At 52.1% G+C, this 23798-nt stretch overlaps 1 protein-coding gene across 1 annotated transcript in view; it reads left to right on the top strand.

The window, feature by feature from the left end:
• The first annotated feature begins 1198 nt into the window (after positions 1-1198).
• Positions 1199-23798, top strand: part of CD9 (CD9 molecule) — a 32177-nt gene continuing 9577 nt past the window's right edge. Inside the window, exons 1-2 of the mRNA XM_037514504.2 lie at positions 1199-1397; positions 21866-21968. Coding sequence (XP_037370401.1) covers positions 1332-1397; positions 21866-21968 — 169 coding nt within the window. The 5' untranslated portion in view covers positions 1199-1331. The remainder of the gene's footprint in view (positions 1398-21865; positions 21969-23798) is intronic.

Here is a 23798-nt window from a genome sequence, read left to right as displayed (position 1 = left end):
TCAATGGATCAATGAGACAAGTCTAACAATGATAACATTGCGAAATAAGAGCTACAAGGAGCTAACACTGGCTTGCTCTGGAGGATGACATTTTGAGTCATGTTCTTTTTGCTTGTTGCTATTTTTCTGTTGTTCCTGTCTGAGTATGTTTTGTTTTGTAACTACAAAAACACTAAAGGAAACTTCATCTCAGAAAGAAATACAAGGGGGGTTGGGGAAGTCAGGAAGAGGGAATCTCCCCATGCCGTGGTGAGAAATAGGAAAGGAATGCCTGAGTCCCATAGAATCTCTGCAAGGTGGGAGTGGGTGGGCACCAGCCACAGGCACACACCACCGAGGCAGAGCTGGGCCAAGGGATGGCGATGGTGGGGTGCCAGGTAGCACAGAAAGAGTGTTCTGAACCAGATGAAAGATGAGGCGTTTCGACTTAGGCCACTGAATGCGGGGAAGGTACAGAACGTTTTTGCGTGGAGGAGAAAATACGCTCGGGCACTCCTGCGGAGGGAGCTGCAATCAGCTGGGGCCAAGGGCAGGAGGAAGGTGTGGGGAGCGCCTCTTGCACGCCCCCTCCCTCTCGGGGCACCTGCAGCGCGCGTGCCAAAAGCCCTCCAGCCCGGCCCAGCCTAGGCCCTGGGACCGTCCTTGATGGGTTTTTGAGAAGGATTTCCACAAGCCCCAAAAGCCCCATCCATCTCCCCGCCCGGGGTGCTCCAGAAGACGAGGATTGCAAGGAGCCGCCCCAGGGCAAAATAAAGCCTAGCAGCTTCCCTTCAAATCAAGGTCAATGCCAGAAGAGCCCCCCTTGTGCAGGCGGCCGGCCTCGGACAGCGGAACTTGACCCCGGCGACCCCGAAAAGGCATTCCAAAGTAGTGGGCTCGGGCGGGAGGCTCAGGATTTGACAGGCGAGAACCCCACGGCGAGGCCTCCTCGTAATCCAAAGCAGATCAGCAGGGAGTGGCGTTCTAGAACCACCCAGGGCCGTGGGGAGGGGAGCGCGAGGGTGGCGGGAAGGGGGCATTGGCCGAGGCTGAGCCGGGGCCTATCTCAGCCGAGCGGGGATCGCCTGCCCTGGAACCCCGGCCGGGGGGCGCGGCGCGCGGGGCCTGGGCGGGGCAGGTGCCGGGGGAGGCGGGCTCTGCGGGAGGGGGCCGTGCCAGCGCACATGCGCGCCGCAGCCTGCTGGGCGCCGTAAGGAGTGGCAGTTTTTTAAAAGTGCGGCCCGAGACGCTCAGTGCACCGCCAGCACCCCGGTTCCGAGTGTGATCCCGCCCGTCCCGAGCGCGCGCGCCCCGGTCCCAGCCGCCCGGCCTAGACCCGTCTAGCTGACACCATGCCGGTCAAGGGAGGCACCAAGTGCATCAAATACCTGCTCTTTGGATTTAACTTCATCTTCTGGGTAAGTGAGCGCGACGGCCGCGCGCTCCTCTCCTGGGGCCACCTGTTCGCCCCGGCGACCCTGCCCGCGGCCGGCCGTGCGGGGCCGGCTGGACCCCGCGCGCCGGGGGACTCTGGGCGGCGGGAGAGGCCCTGCGGCCGCCTGCTGGCTCCCCGCGGGGCCCGGGCCGGGCGGGGCGGGCACTCTGTTGTGGGGGCCCCTCCCTGGCTTAGCCGGTTGGGGGGCGCGGGAGACCCTAAGAGCTGGCGCGTGGAGACGGGAGGGTGCGTCTCCCTGCGCGGGGGTGCGGGGTGGGGGTTCTGCCTGCGCCCACCCCAAGTCCCTCCGAGACCAGGAGGGGAAGGCAGACACGGAGCGCGCCTTTTCTGGGAGCTCAAGGGCGGGGGGCCCGGGCGGGGTCCCACAAGTGGCCGGGGCCGCGCGGGGGGCTGCGCGCTCTGCCCGCACGGGGAGGGCGCGCACCCCAGAGTTTCTCGCGCTTTTGCCCTGCACAGGCAGGAGCGCGGAGCCCAGGACCGGTCCCCGGTTGTGAGGTCAGGGGCGCCTTCCACCCTCCAGGGGGCACTTTCGGGCCCCCATTTTCTCCGAGTGATTCCGAGCCGCCGTGAGAAAGTCCAGGCTCCTTCGAAACTACCTGAAAGATTAGCTCGTCTCGATTTTTTTTATTCCCCCGAGGGCGTTGAGTATCTGAACTGGAGAGAACTCGGAGTTGGGGAGGGGAGGGGAGGGCCCGGTGCCCGTCGGCGCCTCTAGTGGGGTGAGTCCGGGGTTTCTCCACGTCCGCCAGATCCGGTGCCAGTTCCGCGCTCCCCGCCCCCGAGCCGGGCCGCGCCCCCACCCCCGCAGCCAGCCCGCCTGGGCGCGTCCGCAGACTCACCTGGCCGGGACACCTAGCGCGGACGCCGGGCTCGTCGCGCCGGGCTCCTGCTGGAAAGCCCGAGGGAGGCGCTGGAAAGGGGAATGTCCCCCCCACACACCTTCCTTGGGGGGGTTAAGGCACACCCAGAGACTAGAATAGGGAACCTATGTGATCTGCTTCCAGGGTCCCGTTTAAGGCATTATTTGCTCCTCTGAGAGGGAAGAGTTTGGAGAGAAAAGGAGAGATGTCCATTTAGGAGAGATGAACAGTAAAGGGGCGCTCCACAGAGAGGATTGTAACAAATGTTCTTACTCCCCTGGAGCCAGCCACTGGAGTCCCCAAGAACCTTGGGTGGTGAAAAGCAGTTTCCCATCCAGCAGAGACTGACCTGCCCTTGCCAGAGTGACCACACCCAACACACCCGCTGTGAGGGTAGCCCATTGGTGTTCCCTTGCTGCCTTAGGGGTATTCCTACCATGGGCTCCCATCTGGTGAGCCCGCCAGCCAGCCAGCCAGCCCTGCCTTGCTCCTCTCACCAACCCCTGGCACTAGAAAAGAATGTGGGAAGGCGTCAGCCCCACCCCACCCTTGTCCTTTGGGGAGTTTTCCTCTCTCCTCCCTAGTACAGCCTCTCCCTTGCCAGTCTGTTAGTTAGAGCTCGACCATCTGCCTGGGGGGCATCAGAGTTTAGGGCTGGGGGTACCACTGAGTGCCTCCAGTCCCCACTCTGCCCAGTGGCACTTGCAGGGGCCTGATGGCAGATTCCCAGGGCCATGCCAGTATCTGCTCCATCTCTTACTGTCTCCAGCCTGCCACCCCCATCCTTATTGCCTGGCCAGGTGCTGCTGAGCAGCTAGGTCATCTGAAACAAACAGCTCACTCTGGGAATGTCCAGTTGGGAATTAGGGATGACTTTCAAGCTCATCTAGACAAGTCTTCTCATATGCAGTGAAGAAGCTGAGAACCAGGGTGGGGCCATGATTTGCCCAGGATCACATCACAGAGACACAGTCACCACTGCAACCTCTTCATCCTGTTGTCCTCCCGCTCCATCATCACTTCTTTCAACACATAGTTGAAAGTAGTGGGTAGTGGGCTGGGGAAGGGTGCAAGCAGTAGCTACATGTTCCTGAACTAATTCTTGGTCAGTCATCTGCATTAAGGTCACTATAGGGATGAAGCCCTCATCCCTAGAAAATGATGGAATAAAGGAATATCATGGCCCACTTGAGCAGTGCTTTGCAGCCTGCAAATTCCTTTTCCACGCCCCATCATAGAGCCAGAGCAGGATGCTTCCATTTTACTGATGGAAGCTAGTCCCCAATGAGGTTCAGTGACTTACCCAGGGTCACGTGGCACAGTAGTATTGGAAGTAAGTTTGAAGACAGGTTTCGTTGACTTCGATCTGGTAACTTGCCATCACAACCTGCTTCCGCTCCCAGTTGGGTGGGAATGGTAGACGGTGGGAACAAGTCGCAAAAATTTCTTTTGTAAGGGAAGTTGTAATTTAAGGGAAACACTTGGATTGTTTTGATGTCACCTCTACGTTCTCTCCAGACTGGGAATTTATAAACTTGGTATTTGGGATCCGATGAAAAGCAGGTGTTGTGAGGCCAGTGACCATTAGTGCCTCATGAACAGGGGATGGTCTGGCAGGGATCCAGAGAGAAGCAGCTTACCTCAGTGACAGGGGTGATGGGGGTGCTGGGATGCTCTGCCCTGGCCCACCACTCTCATCCCTTTCAGACTCTCTGGGTGACAGCCAAGCCCATACTGCCTGAGCTCCTCAAGTAGGGCCTCTGATGCCCACAGCCAAACCAGCAGTCAGTCTGTCTCACAAGTTCTGTTTCGGTCGTTTCTGCATTTCCTTCACACACTTCCTGCCTTCCACCCTGCAAAAAATGGACCAACATCTTAGCCCTGACATCTGATGTCACTGCAGTAACTTTTGCGCTGTCAAGTGGAAAGCCAGGACTAGGGCCCGCTCTGTCCCTCACCACCAATCCTAGCCCCCAGTTCCTAGGCCTGCATTGAGAGGACCCTGTTCCTCCCTCCCTCTGCCCCTTGCTTATTGCCTCTCACCCTCCCTGATGGAAAAAATAGCATGACTTTATTTTCTAAGAAATGGTGTCACCTGAACCTAAGGGAGGCTTCTTGGGAACATGAGCAGAGACCTGTCCCCAGCAGTGATTTGGCAGGTGGAGTTAGTGCTGTAGACCTCAGTTTCCCATAAAACCAATGCCAGAGCAAACCACCTTAAAACCCAGTCTATGGCACCCGTCCCTCCCTGCCACCTGCAAACATAGGATTTTCACACATCCACTCAAAGCGCACTGGTCACCCAGCTTGTGCTCAGAGCTTGCGTTGACCATTACCTCTGGGGCCCGACTCCTGGCGTAGTTATGTTTTTTTTTGTTTTGTTTTGTTTTTTTAGAGATTTATTTATTTATTTATACAAGCACTGGGTACAATCAGAAGTGCACGAGGGTGAGAGAATTCACCAGAGCCAGGGCGGGGAACAGAACAGGCAGACCAACAAAATACACTGCTGAGGGGAGCAGTGGGCGTGGCAGGAGAGGTCTGTGCGCCATGTGGGACCCTCGCTGGCGACCTGGGACGCGGGCAGCTTCACAGATCAGTGCTCAACCACTGAGCCACCAGGGGATGCCCTCCTGGAGCAGTTTTCATTGCCTTCAGCCATTTGTGGTAGGACAGCCTGGTGGTCAGAGCACCATCCAGGGTCTCATTTCCTCTGAGGTTGCTGGGAGGTTCAGTGAGAGTGCCCACAGTACTAGAAGCCCTTCCAGCTGTAGCTGTTGTTAGTCATTCCTTCAGAGTAGATTGAAATGGTGGGGTGGGTGGGAGCAATTTCTACATGTAGAAGTTTAAATCAGAGATGTGCTGGGCACACTGAGAACCCACACACCGCCCTCCCTTCTATCTTCCTTCTGCTGCTGCATGGCTGCAGCCTGGTTCTCCGACTCCATTTCATGTATGGCTGCACATTTGACTGCAGGGCAGCACACTTCTAGAAAGAAAACCGCCCAGTCGAGAAGACTTGAGACATAAGAGTCCAGGTCTGGGCAGAGTATGGGTTTGGGGGGAAACGATGGCAAAACCCCTCACATCCTGCTTGCCCTTCGCCCAGACCCAGCTTGACTTCCCCTTTGGGCTGAGCAGGAGGCTGAGACGCCTGCGTGAAATGGCTTCCCACCTTTGGCACCCAGACAGCTTGGCTCTGGCACAGCCAGCTGCGTTTGTACTGAGGCTGACAGGTTTGGAGAGAGGTGAGGCCAGGTGCCTGCATCTGCTAAGGGAACAGGACTTCTCCCTGCCCAGAAAATCTTTATGGATTTTCAACAACAAAGATCCAACTCCTGATTCAAGGGGCCAGAGGGTTTCCTCTCCACACACATTCTCTGCTCCTTTCTTTAGGAGTGGCCCACGGCACCATGCCAGACCCTATTCTTTGTACTCAAAGGCTGCTGGTTAAGTCCCAGATTTGGAACTGCTTGATAAGCAGCCCCATGGAAGGCCTTCCTCTCCAGAACGTCCTGCTCAGGGAGCCTCGGGCAGCTTCGGGCCTCACAAATCACTGTTCTCACACCTTTTGTGTTGGATGTGAGTCTTCCCTTGTACACACAGGGCTGTGTCCCCTGTGTGACTTGTCTGTTTTTCTCTTTGGTTCCATTTTATGAGGAGGCCTGGCTTTGGGAGTTGGTGGCTCAGTTGGGAACTTAATAATACGCCTTGGACTTTACCAAGGCTCCTTTTCTTCTAAAGACTAAGACCTGGCCAGTTTTTTCCAGGGTGTGTCTGGCCGTGAGGGTGAGCAACCTGAGGTCACAGGCTCCCGTAGTTTCTGAGGTCCTGTTTCCTCCTCAGGTTGGAAGGAGAGAGTAGAGAAGCCTGTGGAAGCTGTGCCGATATTCTGCACTCCTTTCACCCAGGTCGGGGTCAGTGGGACTCTGCAGCCTTAGAGAAACAGTCATTACCTCTTACAGAAAAGCAATGACTTCATGTTCTGGGGTTTGAAAATCTGGGTAAGAGCCTGTGGGACCCGTATTCTCACGTACCCAGAGCTCTCCTTTGCCACTGAGGGAATTCAGGAGACCAAAAGGGCTAACTTAATGATCCATTTTTTTGACTTTCTGTTTTTGAAATCCAACTGCAGATCCCTTGCCTGTTTCATTCAGTGGAAAAAGTAATGCTGGTCCAGGGCCATTTTCATTTTCCATCAAGTGATGGCATGCAGCTGTGGGCACGGCGTCCTGTCCTCAATGAGATAATTTTATAGTAATTACATCCATCTAGTGATCCCCACCTCCAAAAAAAACCCTGAGTTGTGAATAATTTTTAATACTCTATGCTGTCATGTTTGACTGGTGGATCTTAGTCTGTTTAGGGAATCCCATGAAATCATGGGACCTGCCTCTAGAAAAACAGCGTGGCTTTTTTTTTTTTTTTTTTTTTTTTTTGGTTTTTCCTGGAGGCCCATGAATCTCAGGTTATGAACATCCGTATTGGGTTTTTTCTCCCTTGAATTCCAGGCAACCCTTGCTCTGTCCTGAATCCCAAGTTGCCTCGCTGCTCCCTGGGAACTGCATGGGGGAGAACTGCATTAGAGAACCCTAAGTTCCCCCAGTTATGATCAAGGGCAGCCTGGGCCTCCCCACCCATCTTTGCTCTGACTCTTAGCTTAATCATCGCCCAAGGAGTGGCTTGGACTCTCTTAATTTAATGAGTGGTACGTATTTCTAGTCCAATGAAGAATCCAACTTTATGAGCTTCCAGCCAAATTTTGCTTCTTGGGTTAGTTTTCCCATAATCTGGGTGCTTCACTTTGTTGAGGAGCCTGGAAAGTGAGAAATGTCATTGGGAACTTGGCCTCCTCAGGAGATGTCCGTACACAGTCTGGCTCAGTAGTGGGGGCGGGGGGATGCCCTCTGACATGGAGATGGCCTGGGGTCATTCGATTGCAGAGAGATCTCTGGGTGAGAGAGGTTTAGCAACTACTTTTAGAGAAAAATCAAAATTTGGCTCCTGATGGTCCTTTTTATTCATTCCTCTTGCCAAGCATTGTGCTTCAGAACAGAAATGGTGGTTCTTGCTGGCTCGGTAAAGAAAGTCACTCTTCAAAATCAGGGCCCCAGGGAATACCTCCCAGGCCTGGTAAGACACAACTTCTTCCAGGCCCCCGCTCAGGCAGCCCTGTGTCTCCACACTCCTGGTGTGAGCTGTGTCCGTGTGCAGAAACGACACAACCGAGGGCCACGGAGTAAATCGTCCATGGGGGCCTTGGGTACTATAAAGTAAATCACACAGTTTTATTGAATTGAAAACAGATTTGTTAGAGAATTTTAGCTTTAAACCTGTATTATCTTTAAACCTCCGTTGATTAAATCCAACGAATGCTAAATGCTGGAATCTATGTATTGAGCCTTAATATCAGCAAAATCATGCCCATTGCCTCTCCAAAGATCGTTTGCTGTAGACTAATGTTTGCATCTCCCCAAACTTCATATGTTAAACCCTAAAATCCAGAGCCATGGTATTTAGAGACACGGGGCCTTTGAGAAATAATTAGGTCATGAGGTTGGAGGCCTTCCAAGTGGGATTTGTGCCCTCTCAAAAGAGACCCCAGCCCCCATCTGTCATGCAAGATAGTAGGGAGAGGCCAGCTTCTCAGAACCCAGTGCTCATCAGACAACAAATCTGCTGGCACCTTGATCTTGGGCATCCTCACCTTCAGAACCGTGAAAAATAAAATTTTGTCGTTTATAAGCCACCCAATCTATGGTATTGTATCCCATCAGACTAAGACATAGTCATTTACAGGTTTGAATAGCAATCACCTCCTTCCTTCTAGGTGCGCATTGCTGTGTATCGGTTTGTATGCACGCCTCACTTCCATGCCACCCTCACCCCTTGGCAGCACTGCTCCTGAGGCAGAATGCCAACTCCAGATCAGGAAACCCTTCCCACAAAGACTCCCCCTGCTCACTCAGTGTGATGCAGACACTGCCCATGTTATGATGTGGGGCTGTGGATTTAAATCTGTTAGGATTGTGCACAAACCCTTTAACATGTCCTTTCTGCAAGCCTTAGAAAATATCCCCATACTCTGTTTCTTCCCCTGGCCCCAATCCCCTACAGCCAAGCAGCCCTGACTCCCTAAGTCTGATAACCCTTAGGAGACCTAGAAAACACGTTTCAACTGGAAATTAGATTCTCTTCCAGTGCTGGGACCAGGCCATTAGTGTAGGAAACTGGCTGTATCCTCCTGTTGCAGGCGGTGCCAGGCTCTTTCTCCCAGCAGGAGAGTGCTGTGGGGAAGGGCAGAGGCTCCGAGTCCTACCTTGGGACCATACCTCTAGGGACCATACAAGGCCAGTGGCCAGTGGGCATCTACGAGTGACCGTGCTTGCCAGATCTGCAGCAGTCACGAGGCCAGCATGCGAAGAATACGGGTCAAGTGACTCTGGAGAATCTGTTTCCCAGCACAGTGCTGTGTGCACGCTGATTTTCTGGGCAGTGCAGCAAGGGTGAAGGTCTAGGCTGGAGGCCAAACAGAGTAGTGCAAGCCTTTGCTCTGGACCTTGTCTGTTGGGCCATTCCTTCATAGAGATACCAGGCCAGGTGGCGCTGCCAAGCCAGGGGGCAGCTCCAGGTCAGGTGAGAGGAGGTAGGGCCTTTTGCTCTTACACATGGTTTTCATGGGACCTTTACAAATAGAAGATGCCATTTTGGGGCCCTCACTGATGGCTCAGGTGGTTGAGCACCATGCTGTGAAGCTGTTCGCAGCCTCTGCAGCGTGAGTTCGATCCCAGCCAGCTGGCAAGAATCCCAGATGGTGCAGCAGACCTCTCCTGTTGCGCCCGCTGCTCCCCTCAGTAGTGTATTTCATCAGTCTGCCTGTTCTGCTCCCCGCTCTGTCTCTGGTGAATCCTCTCACCCTCCCACACATCTGGCCTGTTCCCTGGTCCTTGTATAAAATAAATAAATCTTAAAAAAAAAAAAAAAAGAAGATGCCACTTTTGAAATGAGATCAGATATAACTAGGAGGAACAAAGAATAAAATTGAACAATCCTGACTCTGAAGGATCACAGGACAGTTTCACAGAAGGGTCAAGAATTTGGGTGACAGGGCCTCCCTGGTGGCCAAGGGGTTAAGTCTCAGTGCTACCACCGTGATGGTCTAAGTTCAACCAGGAAGCTGACCCACATGGCACAGCAAACTTCTCCTGTCTCGCCTCAGCAGTGTATTTCAGTCAGTCTGCCTGTTCTGTTCCCCATTCTGCCTCTAGTGAATCTTCCCACACTTCTCCCCACACCACTGGTCTACACCCTAGTTCTTCTACGCAAAATAAATAATAATCTTATAATAAAGGAATAATTCTTTAAAAAAAAAAGAATTTGGGCGACACCTCCTTCACTTCCAAAACCCACAGGTTTTCTAATCTACAAAAATGGTAGTTAATGTTACATACCTGATGTGTCTACTGTGAAAATTAAGTGATTTAGATCAAGTGCTTCCGGTAGGTGTGGGACAGAGCAAAGGTTTGAGTGTTTGCTTTTTAATAAGTAAGGGCCCTAAAAGAAATGAAGGCAGGGTCCTGGCAGAGGGAGAAGGCAGGTGCAAGGTCCGACAAAGCAGCGGGGAACCTTGGCTCTTGTTCCTTTGGCTGGCATGGTGTTCAGAATGTCCATGATGGGAGAGGAGGCTTGGTTAGCTGAGAGTTTGCTGTGTGTGTCTTTGCCAACACCCAAGATTGAAAGGCAGAGGTAAGGGAGACATCTCCCCCCACTCAGGATCCATTGCCCCTGGTGGAATGAGGGCTAGCTGGTCCCCATGGCTACCGTGTATAAGCAAGAGGGTGTGTGTGGAATGGCCATACGTCTGAGTGAGGCAGACAGAATGGAAAACAAATGGGCGGTGTTCTGGAATTCAAAGCAAAACATCCCCAAACAATCCCCTACATCAGATGATTTTGGTTAAGATCAGAATGCTTGCTTTCAGCAGAAAAACAGATTTATGGGCGGGCTGGTGTATGCTACAGGTCTGGCAACCAGGCGATGGAAATTTGAAATGAGATTGCTTGTTTGGAAAGAGGTTCCTCTAGCCAGAGGCCCTTCCTGCTCCCATTCCCTTCACCCCAAACTACTTCTCACCAGCACATCATATTAGCTGAAATTTTTCTCCTCGCTCAGGCAGTAAGGGCCCTGCTTTTGAAATGATGCTGACTTTGTCCTTGGAAGGGAGGCCTTCTCAACTCTTGAACTTGTTCAGATCACATAGCTGCCCAATTTCCACCAACATGTGCTGAGAAAAAGTTTGCAAGGCCCTTCTTCCTCTGCCACCCCCGAGGGAGAACCAAGCTTTCTCCCTTCCACCAGGGACGAGACGGGTAGGTGTGGGACAGAGCAAATGTTTGAGTGTTTGCTCTTTAATATTTAAGAGCCCTAAAATGAAGGCAGGGTCCTGGCAGTGGGAGAGGGCAGGTGAGAGGTCCGGCACAGCAGTTGGGGAACCTTGGCTCTTGTTTCTTGACCTCAGTTACTGGGGTCAGCCAGTAACTGACCCCAGCACAGTGCCTCCTTAGTGGCGGGAGAACTGACTTCCTCCATCCCTGCTCTGTGATGCTGAGCTGGTTACGCTACCTCTCTGAACCTCTTTCCTCAACCTGGGCTCACCACAACTACCTGGGAGGGTACAAGGCAGTCCCGCCAGCAGTCTTAAACTCAGAAGACAACATCCAAGAGTGGGGCAACTGGCCCATTCTTCTGGTCTCCCTGGGAAATCTCTCACTGCTACTCTTACAGCAATGTTTCCTGTGAGCCCCACCCCAGCCTGTGACCAGGCTTGAATATTCAAATGCAATTGCCCAAGAGCCAGTCCTGGCAAGCAGATGGCACCCACTTATGTTGAGCCACCCTCACCCCTCTACCCAGAGTGCAGTAGAATTCCCAAAAAAAGGGAGGCCATGGGCCCACAGGCAGGCTGTGCATGTGCTGAGGATACCAACAACACCAATAAGCCCCAGGAATCGTGGGGAAAGTAAGCACTTCTTTGAACTTTCTCCACAGTTTTGAGGGGGGTTTCTATGTTAAATTATATGGGTGGTGAGGTAGGTACCATAATCTCGGTGTTTAGGGCACTAAATTGACACAAGAGGCAGAAGTCGGTCTTGCCAGGGACCTGGATTTTCTGGGAGGGTTGAGTTTTTGATAGTTACTGCCAGCTTGCCCCCTGAGGCCCTGATTCTGTAAAAGAACAATACATAGAGCCCCTGAGAAGCCTGAGTAATGGTGCAAGAGGGGAAAGTGACTTGTTAGAAATGCAGGTTGAGGAGTAAAGTTCACACATTGGTGACATGGACTCACTTTCCTTACCTGTCAGTGACAGCAATGATACAACTAGAGTCTTAGGTTTGCCAGGAGAGGGTATTTCCCATAAAGCTGTTTTTGGGGTGCCTAGTTCCTAGCAAGAGCTCAGATGGAAGCTTTTGGAGATGTGGGTATAGTTACTCTTACTACTACTCCCTTCCCTCAGGATATTCAGAGCTTGAGGTGGTCCTGAACCATCACACTCAGCTCCTCTGCTTGCTTCAGCTGTGTGAGCCACATCACACAGTTACTCAAAACTGAAGTTATACCATGAGGCTTCATCCTTTCAAGAGATGAATGAGATACTTGTCTTTCCAGAGATATCACCGGTTTGGGAAAGGTGGGTGAGGAGAGGTACCAGTTTTGCAGTTTTCTGGAAATGGCCTGGAAGGAAAAGCAGACGGCAGAGGCACACTTGTGGGACCTCGCTGGGAATTTAACAATAGGAACCAAGGGAATACCAGTCCTCTCCAAACTCAGAGGTCGCCCCAGCACCTCTCCTACAAAGGGGATGGATTCTTCTTGCCTAGAACTTTCTTGACACCAGGTCCCAAAGAAAGACTGAGCCGAAGCTGTCGCAGCTTCTGTGTGGACAGAAAGAAGAGGAAAGCAAGGTGCATTTTCCCAGGACCCAGTGATGGTGGGTTGAGACATCACCTTTCCCAGCCTCCACAGAGGGAAGAGGGAAGGAGAAGCTAGTGGGCAGTGCCCTCCTGCTCTCTTGGCCTTCATCCAGGCTGGGGCGGATGCCCTGAGTCTGAATCCACTGAGCCTTATCAGGCAGGTAAAGCTTTAGTCAGAGCATTTTGGGAAATTCCACATGTCCAGACCACATGTGCTGTGTCAGAAGTTCTTAGGGGTGGGCCTCCCTGGTGGCACAGGTGGTTGAACACAGCGCTGTGAAGCTGTCCACAGCCTTTGCAGCACCGGTTCGATCCCGGCCGGCCTCGGAGCAACCCACATGGTGAGCAGACCTCTCCTGTCTCACCCGCTGCTCCCCTCAGCTTGTATTTAGTCAGTCTGCCTGTTCTGTTCCCCACTCTGTCTCTGGTGAATCCTCTCGCCCTCCCGAGCATCTGGCCTGTACTCCGGTTCTTGTATAAATAAAATAAAATAAAGTTCTTAGGGGTTCCCAGATTTCCCCTGCTTGGCACTCACCAGCTGAGCAGGGAGAGGGTCTGGTGTTTTAGGATAAGTGTACCTTTGAGTTGTCTACATGGATCTGTTAGCTGCGTCTTTCTCGGCGAGTTTTTTGAACTCTCAGAGGCTGTTTGATCTGTAAGATAAGGGTGGTGAGAGGATTAAATGAGATGGTGTCCATTAACCAAGCAGGAAGCACGTGGGTACTCATAGATATTAATTGCTATTGTGATGCCCCTTATTTTCCTTTCCCCGGCCTCTGCAGGAGCTAAAGTGGACAGAAAAACCTGGCACGAGTCACAGGGAAAGCTCGATAAACTGTGTCACTGACTACCAGCCTCTGCATTCACTCGTTAAAAAAAAAAAAAAAAAAAAATGGTTTTTAGAACTTACAGTGGTTTGAGAAAGAGTCCACTCATGCATAAAGAATACTGTGGATGTCAGGGGGACAGGCTTTTGCCTGGAGTCCCCTGCTGCAGAGGCTGGGAGCCCTTAGAAGCCCACCAAGTGGTTATGGCTTCTAGAGAGCAGGTTCCCAGGGGCGGAGTCTGTGTGCTGGTGCCCATTTGGAAGCCAGTGCAAGTTCCAACTTGAACCTTTGAGTGTGACTTTGTTGGCTCAGTGGGTTCAAGGTGGAGTTGTCCAGCCAGTATCTCATCTTTCTTACCTCTTGCTTCCTTCCCTCTTACTGTCGGCATCCCCCCCTTAACTGTCACCTTGCTCAGCTCAGCATGGTCGCTAGCCCCGGTCCCCATGATTTGGCAGTGCCAGGCAGGGCACTGGAGCCCACTGTCTCCAGATGGGAGTGCAAAATGGATTTCTGAAATTCTGCTCCCACTGGGAAGAGCCAGTGAGCTCTCGACAACACGCATGAAGAAGAAAGCTCCCACCGCACTCCATAGCTTCATGTTCTTCAGTACTAGCATTTAGAAAGCTGTTCCATGGGTTCAGAACCCCCAAGGTGGTGAAGGATTTTTGGTGGTAAAGGATATTTGGTGGTGGGTGTGGTGTGATAACGTACATTTGTAAAGATATGAACCTATATACCTTAAACAACATTGTCAAGCAACATTACCTCAATAAACAAACAAACAAAAACAGAGGAAGCTTTTTCCTGTCCTCCCAGGAAACAACTTAAATCTTAAATGCAGAGCAGTGGTTCTCAGATGGAGCATCTGAATCTTGGGAATGGGGGCAAAGAAGGGGCTGATTGCTAGTTGCTCCACACTGGAGTTCCTAATTGGATAGGGCTAAGGCATTTGCATGTCTGCCAATTTCCAGGTGGCTGCTACTGCAGCTGATCTGGGGACCACACATTGAGAAGCTCTGCCCTAGAAAAAGGTTACCGGTGTCCTCTAGGTACGAGCTCTGTAAATCTAAGCCCTGTCCTAGGGTGGGGAGCTCAGAAGAAGCCCCACGAGCAGAGGACAAGATGGCCCTGGCAGCCTGACCAACCTCTCTCCAGGATGATCACCCTCACAAGGGGGCCTTCCTCGCCAGCGCTGTGACCTCTGGGGCTTTCCAGCTCACCTAGTGAAACCAAAGCCAGCAATCTGCCCTTGTTGATGTTTCAGTTCTGACGTGAACTAATAGTTTACTAGTGAGCCTTAATGAAAGCAAGTCGTGGTGATTTTTCCTGCTGATTAGAGCAGAGTTTGTTTTTTGTTGTTTTGCTGTGTGGTCGGACTGAGACCTCTAATCCCGCCCTAGTGGCTGTGCCTTTCCAAACACACAACGGCAGTCTTCATATGGAGTTGGGGGGGAGGATACAGGGAGTGGTTAGAAGAGGCTACACGGATTGGGCTCCTGTTTGCTCTTGCTGGCAGGACCGGCCCATCGGAGGCTTGGCATTCGGTGGTGAGCCAGGGTTGCCATAGAGATGGGAGAGGCCCAGAGCCCACAGGTCTGGGTGGCCTGACTTGTTTTTAAATGTCGAAGCCTGTGTGAACACAGAGGCCCTTATCTGCATTTCGGAGCTTTCTTAAAGCGGGTCTGGTATTTGGGGCCCAGGGAAGCTGGTAGGGGAAACTCACATCCTCGGTATTTGTTCTGTCATTGATTTCCTGGGTGGCAAGGCAACTCTGCCTTAAGGTGTTCCACATCTGTTCATTTTAAAACAAGCAACTTGAAAGCTGATACAGATCATACTGAAGGAGAAAATAGAAGGGTAAGAGCCCCTCCCTGTTATCTGCTCCCTTAATAACTCCTTTGTGCGGTGATTTGCCCACCAAAGCACTGAGGACCCCAGGACCCATCTCAGCTGCTGCCTCCCTGCAGCCTCAGCCTACATCCCTCCCTCCCTTCAGCGGTCCCATCTGACCCTAGCGGAACTCTGGGAGGCAGCGTATGAGTGTGAAGGAGGTAAGTGTGTCCGCACAGCACACACAGACTCACAGAACACAGAACCCCAGTGTCCTAAATTGCCCGCTCCCGCCCGGCCACCTCCGATCGTAGGAGGACACGCAGCTGACGTCTGCGAGGGCCCTGAATCACCCCACTGTCGTCTGGTGTCTTTCTCGGGGTTATTATTATTCTGGTGTTATCGCCTGGTCCCCTCGGCATCTGGCTGGCACTAGCGTGCGGTTTCCAGCGTGTTTCACAGACGTCGCCTCACTCTGTGCGCCCTTCAGCCTGGTCAGAGCGGGACAGGTCTCACACTATCCGGGTTTACAAACGAGAACGCTAAGGTTCAGAGGAGGTAAGGAAAGTGTTGGCAGTGAGACAACTCCCGGGTGGCAGCCCTGAATGAGGCCCCCAGGCCGCGCCCTGCCACTAGCCCCCCCCCGTCCTCTGCAGAGGAGCGCGGTAGAATCCCCTGGCATCCTCGGAATCCCCTGGGGTGGAGCGCCCATGGGCGCCTGTTGGGAATTCCCCTGGTGATTCTCACATCCAGTCTGTGTAGACCTGGCCTGTGTGGCCTCCTTACTCGCCCTGATGTCTATTAAGCCACCTGCATTTTACTGAAAAATGCTGCCGAATCTCACTGATCACAGGCTCACTGAGGTAACCAGAGAGCTTTTCCAGAGAACAGCAGCAAGCAGGAAAGAAAGCGCCTCCTTCTTCCCAACCCCATCTCACCCCTGCCGCCCCCTCCCAAAGTGTCAGGCGTGGCCTCCGAAGGCTGGGCTCTGAATCCCCTTTCCACTTTCTGGACCCTCCCTGCAAGACAGCTGGGAAGAGAAAGCAAAATGAATATTTTGTCCTTTTAAACAACCCAGGACCACCCAGGTCAAATTACAGAAGAAAGAGGAACTTGAAGCAAGAGGGGGCCTAGCCCAGACCATCCAGTGTGTTTGTCATGAGGGTTTTTCTTTGAAGTAGGATTTGTCTCACAGGGGAACATGGTTCTTTCTACCTGAGGGGTGGGGTACGGCCCCATGCATGTGTGCATGCGCGCACACGGACACACACATACACACTCCTCACGTTCACATGCACTCACACTTCCTCACACATACTCTGAAACCTCCTCAGGCACCCAGCTGCCCTTTCCTTCTCGCCACCTCTCATCTTTCTGCAAGCTTCCTTCAAGTGTTTCCACCCGTGGGGCCGCTTTATGGAAATGCCTCCTCAGGTTCTAACTGGAACCAGTTTTGCAAACTTGGCATCAGGTCCAGAGCAGCCAGGTGCCCCTGAGCAGCATTTCACTTTGATTTGTTTTCAATTCTTTGGAAATGGAGATGTTTCCTTTAACTCCAGGTATGTGCTTTCAGGTGAGAGTCTCAGTCTGCCCCTGCAGCAAGATTTACTGTGTGACTCACTCAAATCCTGATCTTAGTGTGGGTGTTTTTAGTGAGTGGTGCCTTTGAGAGGGAGATGACCAGGAGATTGTTCCCTGGGTGCCTGAGCTCAGGACAGTGCTGGGGTTTCAAGTCCCCTGAAGCCAACATCAGCCCGGGGGCCTGGCTTACCTGTGTGCTCATCCTGAAATGGCCTGCCTGGCTGGACTTTGGGGGGTGACTCCGCAGTGCATGGGCTTGTCATTAACTCATTTCAAAAGGATTCCTGTGGATCTGCCCTTAAATCTCACTCTGACATTCATCTCTTACCCTGGTGGGTGTTTCTAGCAGTTGCAGTAGGCAAGTCATTGCGCTTTGTAGTTTCTCACTCTTGAGAGACACTAGAAGATGCATCTGATGAAAGCCGCGTGGGCAAGAGGCTGCTCCAGGAGAGGGCGAAGGAAACTCCGTGGGTTTCAGAGGTTTTCCTTCATGGGCCTGATGGCAAATATGATTACGTATTTGCCAGCGACTCTTCTGTCCAGGTCTGGGTGGGGCAGCTTCTGACCTGCTGGAGACAGAGCCTGGCCCTTAAGGGGCCTGTGCTCCAGCGAGACCCAGAGACGCATCAGGCAGGGCAGAGGGTCTGGATGCAGGAGGAAAGAAGCCAAATGCAGAGCTCCTGGGTGGCATTTCCCTGAGGAGACTAAGGGGCTCCTGATGTGGAAGCTGCAGCCCAGGTGGCCAGGATGGCGTCCCAGGAGGGGGCCCTGCATGGGCAGAGGTGGGAGTGCACGCACTTATTGGGGAAACTTTAAGCAACTAAGGAGCAAATGAGGAGGCCAGGTTTCGTGGGCTCATGCTGCTGAGCGAACAACACAAGCAGAAAAGCTCTCGACCACCCACCTGGGCTGTCTGCAGTGGCCCATAAGCTAGGAGGCCAACTGGGAGAGTCCGGGGGGTGAGGGACTGGTGGCTTACTCCATGAGGACTTGGGGGTGAGGAAGCACCCAGTGCAGGGGTTAAAGCACAGAACACCCAGAAGGGGTGGTGAAGTTGAAGGAAGAAAGGGTCCTTTTTGTTGGGTTTTTGGGCGGAAAGACACCCTGGTGTGGGTGTGGAGGCCAAAGATGAAACAGTGGCAGAGACAGAGTGCAGAGGCCCGAAACCGGATGATTCATGGAGCAGGTTCTTGATGCAAACAGGGAGCTTTGGACTCTGAATCCACATTCTCTTTTTTTCTATATAAACACATTCCATTTTAGAGTGGATTTGGATCTATAAAAAATGGCAAAGATCGTAATTGCATAGAGATTTATCTCTACTCCTCTCTGGTTCTGCTGTTGTTAAAGTCTTAGGTTACCGTCTTACATCCCTCGCCAAGACACCAGTGTGGGTACATTGCTGTGAACTAACTGGATGATCTGGGCTTTGCTCCTTGTTCCAGCAATGCCCTGGATCCCATCCACACCACAGGACGCGTGGTGTCTGTCTGCTTCATCACTCTGGTCTGTGACCATGTCTGTCTTTTTGCTCGTTGCTCATGACCTTGATGCTTTGAAAAGTACTGAGCAGGTATTTTGTAGAATGGCCTCAAGTTAGGCCATCACCCATCTCCTACAAAAAAATGAATGGGCATGAAGAAATTTAAAAAAAAAAAAAAAAACAGTGGGGAGAAACTATCCTTTTTCTCCCTGAGCTCTAGAATGCATGGGCCATTTCTGGCCCAGAGATAGAGGAGGTTTTCCCAGCAAAACCAGCACCCCTCCCTTTGGCTTTAACTAGACATGGGGTGAGGTGGCATAGCAGGCTGGGAGCAGAACCACGGGGCTTCTTCTCTCCACACGAGACAGGTGGGTGATCATAGGCAGGTCACTGCCCTCTTTCAGGAGTCCTGCAATCTGGGCATTGTTCAGTGGAGCGCCTGCAGCCCATCCTCTGGGGTCCTGTTGTTACAGGGCAACCCCGATATAAAACGGGTTGCCTGACTGGATGGGCAAGAACGGGTGACGGCAGCCATGGCAGGTACGTGGCCAACATCCTTGCCACGCGTCAGTTAATGAACCCGGAATGGAACCATCCACTTCTTGGCCTCCCAGGCCCCTGTTTTCTTGTTTTATGGAGTCCCTTAATAATTGGCTTGGAGCCCATGCTTCCAGAGGTTACAGTCTCTGTGGTTGTAGCAGGTCCCCATTTCATTTCTGCTCTGTTCAGCTGGCTGTGGAGCCCCTCAATGCCACACCAACACAGGAGTCTCCTGGGAGCCAGGATTAGGTGCTGCCCATCACACACCTCCCCGGCCTGTGGCCCCAGCCAACTGCAGCAGTGTCTTCAGCAGCAGAACAGAAAATGGGGCAGCCGATGGCTTACACAGCATCGCCTCGGGCCAATTAAGTCAGTAACTCCCTCAGCAGAGGCAGCACGCCTCTTCCTCTGATTTTTGTGAACACAATGCTCCCAGCCCTGCCCTTACCCCGCCCTACCCTCTGGGATCCTTGAACCTTCCGCCTCTCCTGTGTATAGCCTTGTCCTTAGACCTGGGTAAGACCTAAAGCAGGTCCCCCTCTGGTTCCAGTTCTCTAACCCACTGTCCCTTTTGCCACCTGTAGCTACAGGTAGGAGAAATGACAGGACTTCTACCAACAGGCACAGGATCCTTGAACTACAGAAGAGAGAGGCCTGGCCATTAGAAGTTAGCATTGGGTGCCTGTCGTTACCCCAATGTGGCCTCCTCCCCACAGAAACCCAGCTCCTACCCAGGAGATGCTTCTGTGCAAAGTTTCACTTTCCACCTTTTTCTATAGCTTATTCTTTGGCACGGGTTGCTTTTATTCTTTCTCATGGAGACCTGTTGAGGAGTTTTTCTGGCAAAGTGTTAGGTGAGTAACTTTATCAACAGGGGAGATAAGATGACTTGAGGTTAATTCTTTGATAAGCACAATCTAGAGCAGAAAGGACGGTGAAGGACACTGCCTCTCTCAGTTCCAGGTGCTGTCAGCAACAGCAGCTCCGAGATGAAGGCAGGGCCGAGGAGAAGGTGTGTGGCCAAGTGCTGATTAAGACTTAGAACTACCTGCCAGCTTTGGGGTTTTCAGGTTAACACTATCAATTCCCAAAGGAAGCCAGTGGCCTCAGTCTGCCATGCTCTACAGGTCTGATTGTGCCTGCATGGATTAGGCAGAGGGTAAAGATAAGACCCCAGGGGATCTGGGTTAGGCCTGCCCACCTTAGAGTCCAGCACCCAGTGTAGGGATGTCCACATCAACCCTACCAGTGCCCCCAGCCCAACAGCCATGTTCCTGAATCGGGCGTCCAGGCTGCGGGCAGGGAAGCACTGTTACTTATGTCCCACAAGCCAGGCTCTGCTGTCCTTGGACTAGGCCAGGAGACCCTCACTCACTTGGCTTTTGTTGTTATGTAGAAGGAAAACATTGCTCCTTCATTTGAACCCCCAACTCTGGCTCATTTTAACTCTAGAGTCTCTGCTTCTTCAAACCTGGCATTCATGAGTTTTTCTTTTCTACATTGTCCAGCCCCAGGGCCTTGACATTGTGTGGCTCTTACTGAGGGTTGGCATTGCCTTACTTAAGTCAAGGACTGAAAAGCCATTGAATCACTCCACGCTGAATCACTCCGCGCTGCCATGCTGCGCGGATTACCTGAGAGCTGACAGCCATTCTCACAAAAATCCATTGGGCAGCTCCTTCTATATGATCTATAACTTCTAAGGAACCCACCAATGTATAATAGGTTTCAACATGTAATATAATCTCCTTTATTCTTGGACCATACTTAAAAGCCAAGGAAGGGGGCCGCAGCTCACCCTTCCTGGTTTACAGGTAGGGCAACTGAAGCAACAGAACTCGAAGCCAGGACATCCAGACCCTTGCTCTGGAAACACCATAGTGAATGTAGACAAAGTTTTGACTCTACTGTAAATTGGAATCCTTCTCCACTGCCGCCAGCCCCTGTCCTCACTGTGTGTCCCAACCCAACGCCAAGTCATGGGGAAGTGAAGAGCAAAGAAGGAAAGAAAGAGACACCTGTCCACACATGGACTCCTGGGACAGAGAACCAGGCTCCCTGAAGAACAGGGGTCTGACATAGGCGCCTCTGTTGAGGAGGGTGGACCAGTGAAACTTGAGGCCTGGGCGTTGGCCCAGAGCCCACCCTCTCGCGCGTCCAGCCGGCCCCTGCGCTGCAGCCTGTGAGTCACCTCCCAGCGAGCCCTGGTACCAGCAGCGAGGAGCTCAGCTGGCATTGGGGGTGATGGAGCGGTGGGGAGGGGAGCTTGGCAAGAGGCATCTGGTTCATCAGTGCCAGGCCAGGAGTTGGCACTCCATTCTGTTCCTTATTAGGAAAGACTGCCCTTAAGGGTCCCGCATCTCAGCTTGCCTACCTGTAAAATGGGATTGTCGTTAAATCATAGGATTGGAAGGTGGTTTGGAAGTTTCTTGTCTGATGCTTGTTGGGGTCACTTCTAAGGACGCAGGCTGGTCCACTTATAAGGATCCCCTGTGTGAAGAGGGAAAAGGACCAGAGGTGACTACTTAGGGGATGCTCTGATTGTCCCTTTACTGAGCAGCGTGGTTTGATGAGGAATCCCAGATGCCTTCATTGGTGCTTCGAGCAACTTTTACATTTTTTTATTGTATGGTAGACACACAGTTTAAAGAATCATGAAATGAAAATCCCTGTCACCACCACCCAAGTCAAAAACTAGATCACTGGGCCTCCCCGGTGGCGCAGCGGTTGAGCACTGGGTTGTGAAGCTGCCCGCAGCCTCTGCAGCGCCGGTTCGATCCCTGGCTGCTTCCCGGCCATCAGAGGAGGGTCCCACATGGCGCATAGACCTCTCCTGCCACCCGCTGCTCCCCTCAGCAGTGTGCTTTGGTTCTTCTGCCTGCTCTGCTCCTCACTCTGGCTCTGGTGAATTCTCTCGTCCTCCCGCGCTTCTGACTGTACCCAGTGCTTGTATAAATAAATAAATAAAAATAAATAAATAAATAAATAAATCTTTTAAAAAAAAAACTAAAACTAATACACTGCCAGCGCCCTAGATCACCTTTTAAGTGTTTGGTATCATATTTTATGTGTTCTGTAGCTTTTGCTTCTTTGGTTTAGCATCATGAGATGCATTCACAGGATTGCATGAAGCTACAAGTCATCCATTTTCACTGCTGCATAGTATTCTGTTGTTCATAAGGTATCTGTTCCACCACTGTGGTAGATAATGGTTTATTCCCAACTGGCAGGTGCATGGCAGGACACAGACACTGAGGATGTCTCAAAGTCCTTTGCAAGTCTCACCCTTCAACTCTGTGGCAATCAGGACTAATGCCCTCATTCTGTATGTCTTGCAGCTCGCTGGGATTGCGGTCCTCGCCATTGGGCTATGGCTGCGATTCGACTCTCAGACCAAGACCATCTTCGAGCAAGAAGATAATCATTCCAAATTCTACACAGGTGAGGCGGGGAGATGCGGCGCTTCCTTCAAGGGTGGAGGTTCTGTGTTAATCCAGGGCCTCAGCCTTTCGGAAGCCTTTTGCCCTGGCCATGCTGGTCAGCTATGGCCCTTTACAGCCATGCTTGTGTGGAGTTGTGCCCAAGAATTTGCATTTGACTGATGTGATTTTTTTTTTTTTTTCCATGCTGACTAAGTCTGGCATTTTGACCACTCTCTGATGTGACTTTGGCTCTGCCAGAGTGGCTGATGCTTTTGAGGGTTCCTCTGTTCTCATCCTTGGGCCTGTCAATTTCATGTCTTCTTAGGTTTTAGCATTCTCTTAATTTATTTATTTTTTTTTTAAGATGAGGGGTTTTTTTTGTTTTGTTTTGTTTTTTATACAAGCACTGGGTACAGTCAGAAGCATGGGAGGGTGAGAGAATTCACCAGAGCCAGAGCGGGGAACAGAACAGGAAAACTGCTGAGGGGAGCAGCAGGAGAGATCTGCGCGCCATGTGGGACCCTCGCCGGTGGCCAGGGATCGAACCAGTGCTGCAGAGGCCACGGCAGCTTCGCAGCCCAGCGCTCAACCGCTGCGCCACCAGGGGAGACCCCATTCCCTTAATTTAAACATTTTATCCTGGCGATTCGCAGTGCCAGGAAAAGGAGAGATGATGGTCCCCCACTGTTCAGAGGGAGACTCTGAGACCCAAAGACCGCCCTCCTGGAAAGACAATCACAATGAATAGAGGCTGGAAGAAACACAGCCCTTGGGCCCTGATACTAGTGTAATACCTTGGGCGTTTCCTGTCCCTAAAGTGCTTTTGCTTCACAGCAAAGCTCTCCAGCTGGTTTAGACGAAGGTAGACTTAGCAGGTTTCTCCTTCACTCAGGCTCCTTGGCTCCTGCTCTATCTGTCCCTTTCCGTTGTCTCATCATGTAAACGCCAAGGCCTGTCGAAGGCAATCCCCCCATTTCTGAATCAGCACACACTCCGTGGGTGGCTCTCTGTCTACCTAGTTTGGGGATAAGGAAACTTCATTTTCGAGAAACGTTAAGAATCGCCCTATTTTTAGAATGGTGTTGTACTGTCATCAGACTCAAAGTTAAGTGTGGTCACTTCCTGCCCTCCCACCAAAGAAGTTATTTTTACAAAGTCAGAAAACAGCTTGCAGTGGGTTATCACCCAGGCCTTCAGGAAGAACGTGGTGACTAGTCAGCCGCACTACCCGCCCATCCCGCCTCCCAGAGGCCAGATTGGAGTGGACTGAACAGTCACATGGCACCAGGGCCCTGTGGATAGCTTGTTAACTTTTATTGCTTATTGGTGGTTGGGGTTTTTTTAGGGTGTGTCTCCCTATTGTCAGAAAGAAAATGAGGGGGAATAAAGCACAATGTATGTGTGTGTTTGTTTTTTTTTTTTTAAACTACACACGCACACACAGTTTTAGGGAGCAGGTTTCCATAGTGCCCTGGCTTGTTGTAGCAACAGTGTTTATGTGTGTGTGAGTGTGCAGCAGGCCTGGAATGCCGCCTGTAGGGCTGCAGCAGTGGGGCAGGCGCTGAGGGGAGGTTCGAGCCCTCCATGTCACGTTACACCAGAGACCCGTGACCCCTCCTCGGCAGAGAAATCTGGAAGCAGGTGGCATCTGTCTTGGGCAGTTGTCCTAAGAGTGCCCGGCCTCCCCCGGGCTGTCTGCCATTATTCCCTGAAGGGCTCCTGGCTCCACCCAGCCTGGCCGGTCCTAACCACCCAGTTTTCATCTTTTGTTATCTAGGACTTGGGCTTATTCAGTGTATTTTTAGATGTCAAAGGGAAGGATCTTGATAAGTGGGTGGAACTGGGGGGA

The sequence above is a fragment of the Talpa occidentalis genome, unplaced genomic scaffold, assembly GCF_014898055.3.
Source record: "Talpa occidentalis isolate TD23 unplaced genomic scaffold, MPIMG_talOcc4v2.1 talOcc4.16, whole genome shotgun sequence".
NCBI classification, from domain to species: Eukaryota; Metazoa; Chordata; class Mammalia; order Eulipotyphla; family Talpidae; genus Talpa; species Talpa occidentalis.
Note: the sequence above shows the minus strand (reverse complement) of the source record. Positions and strands in the feature narration are given on the sequence as shown.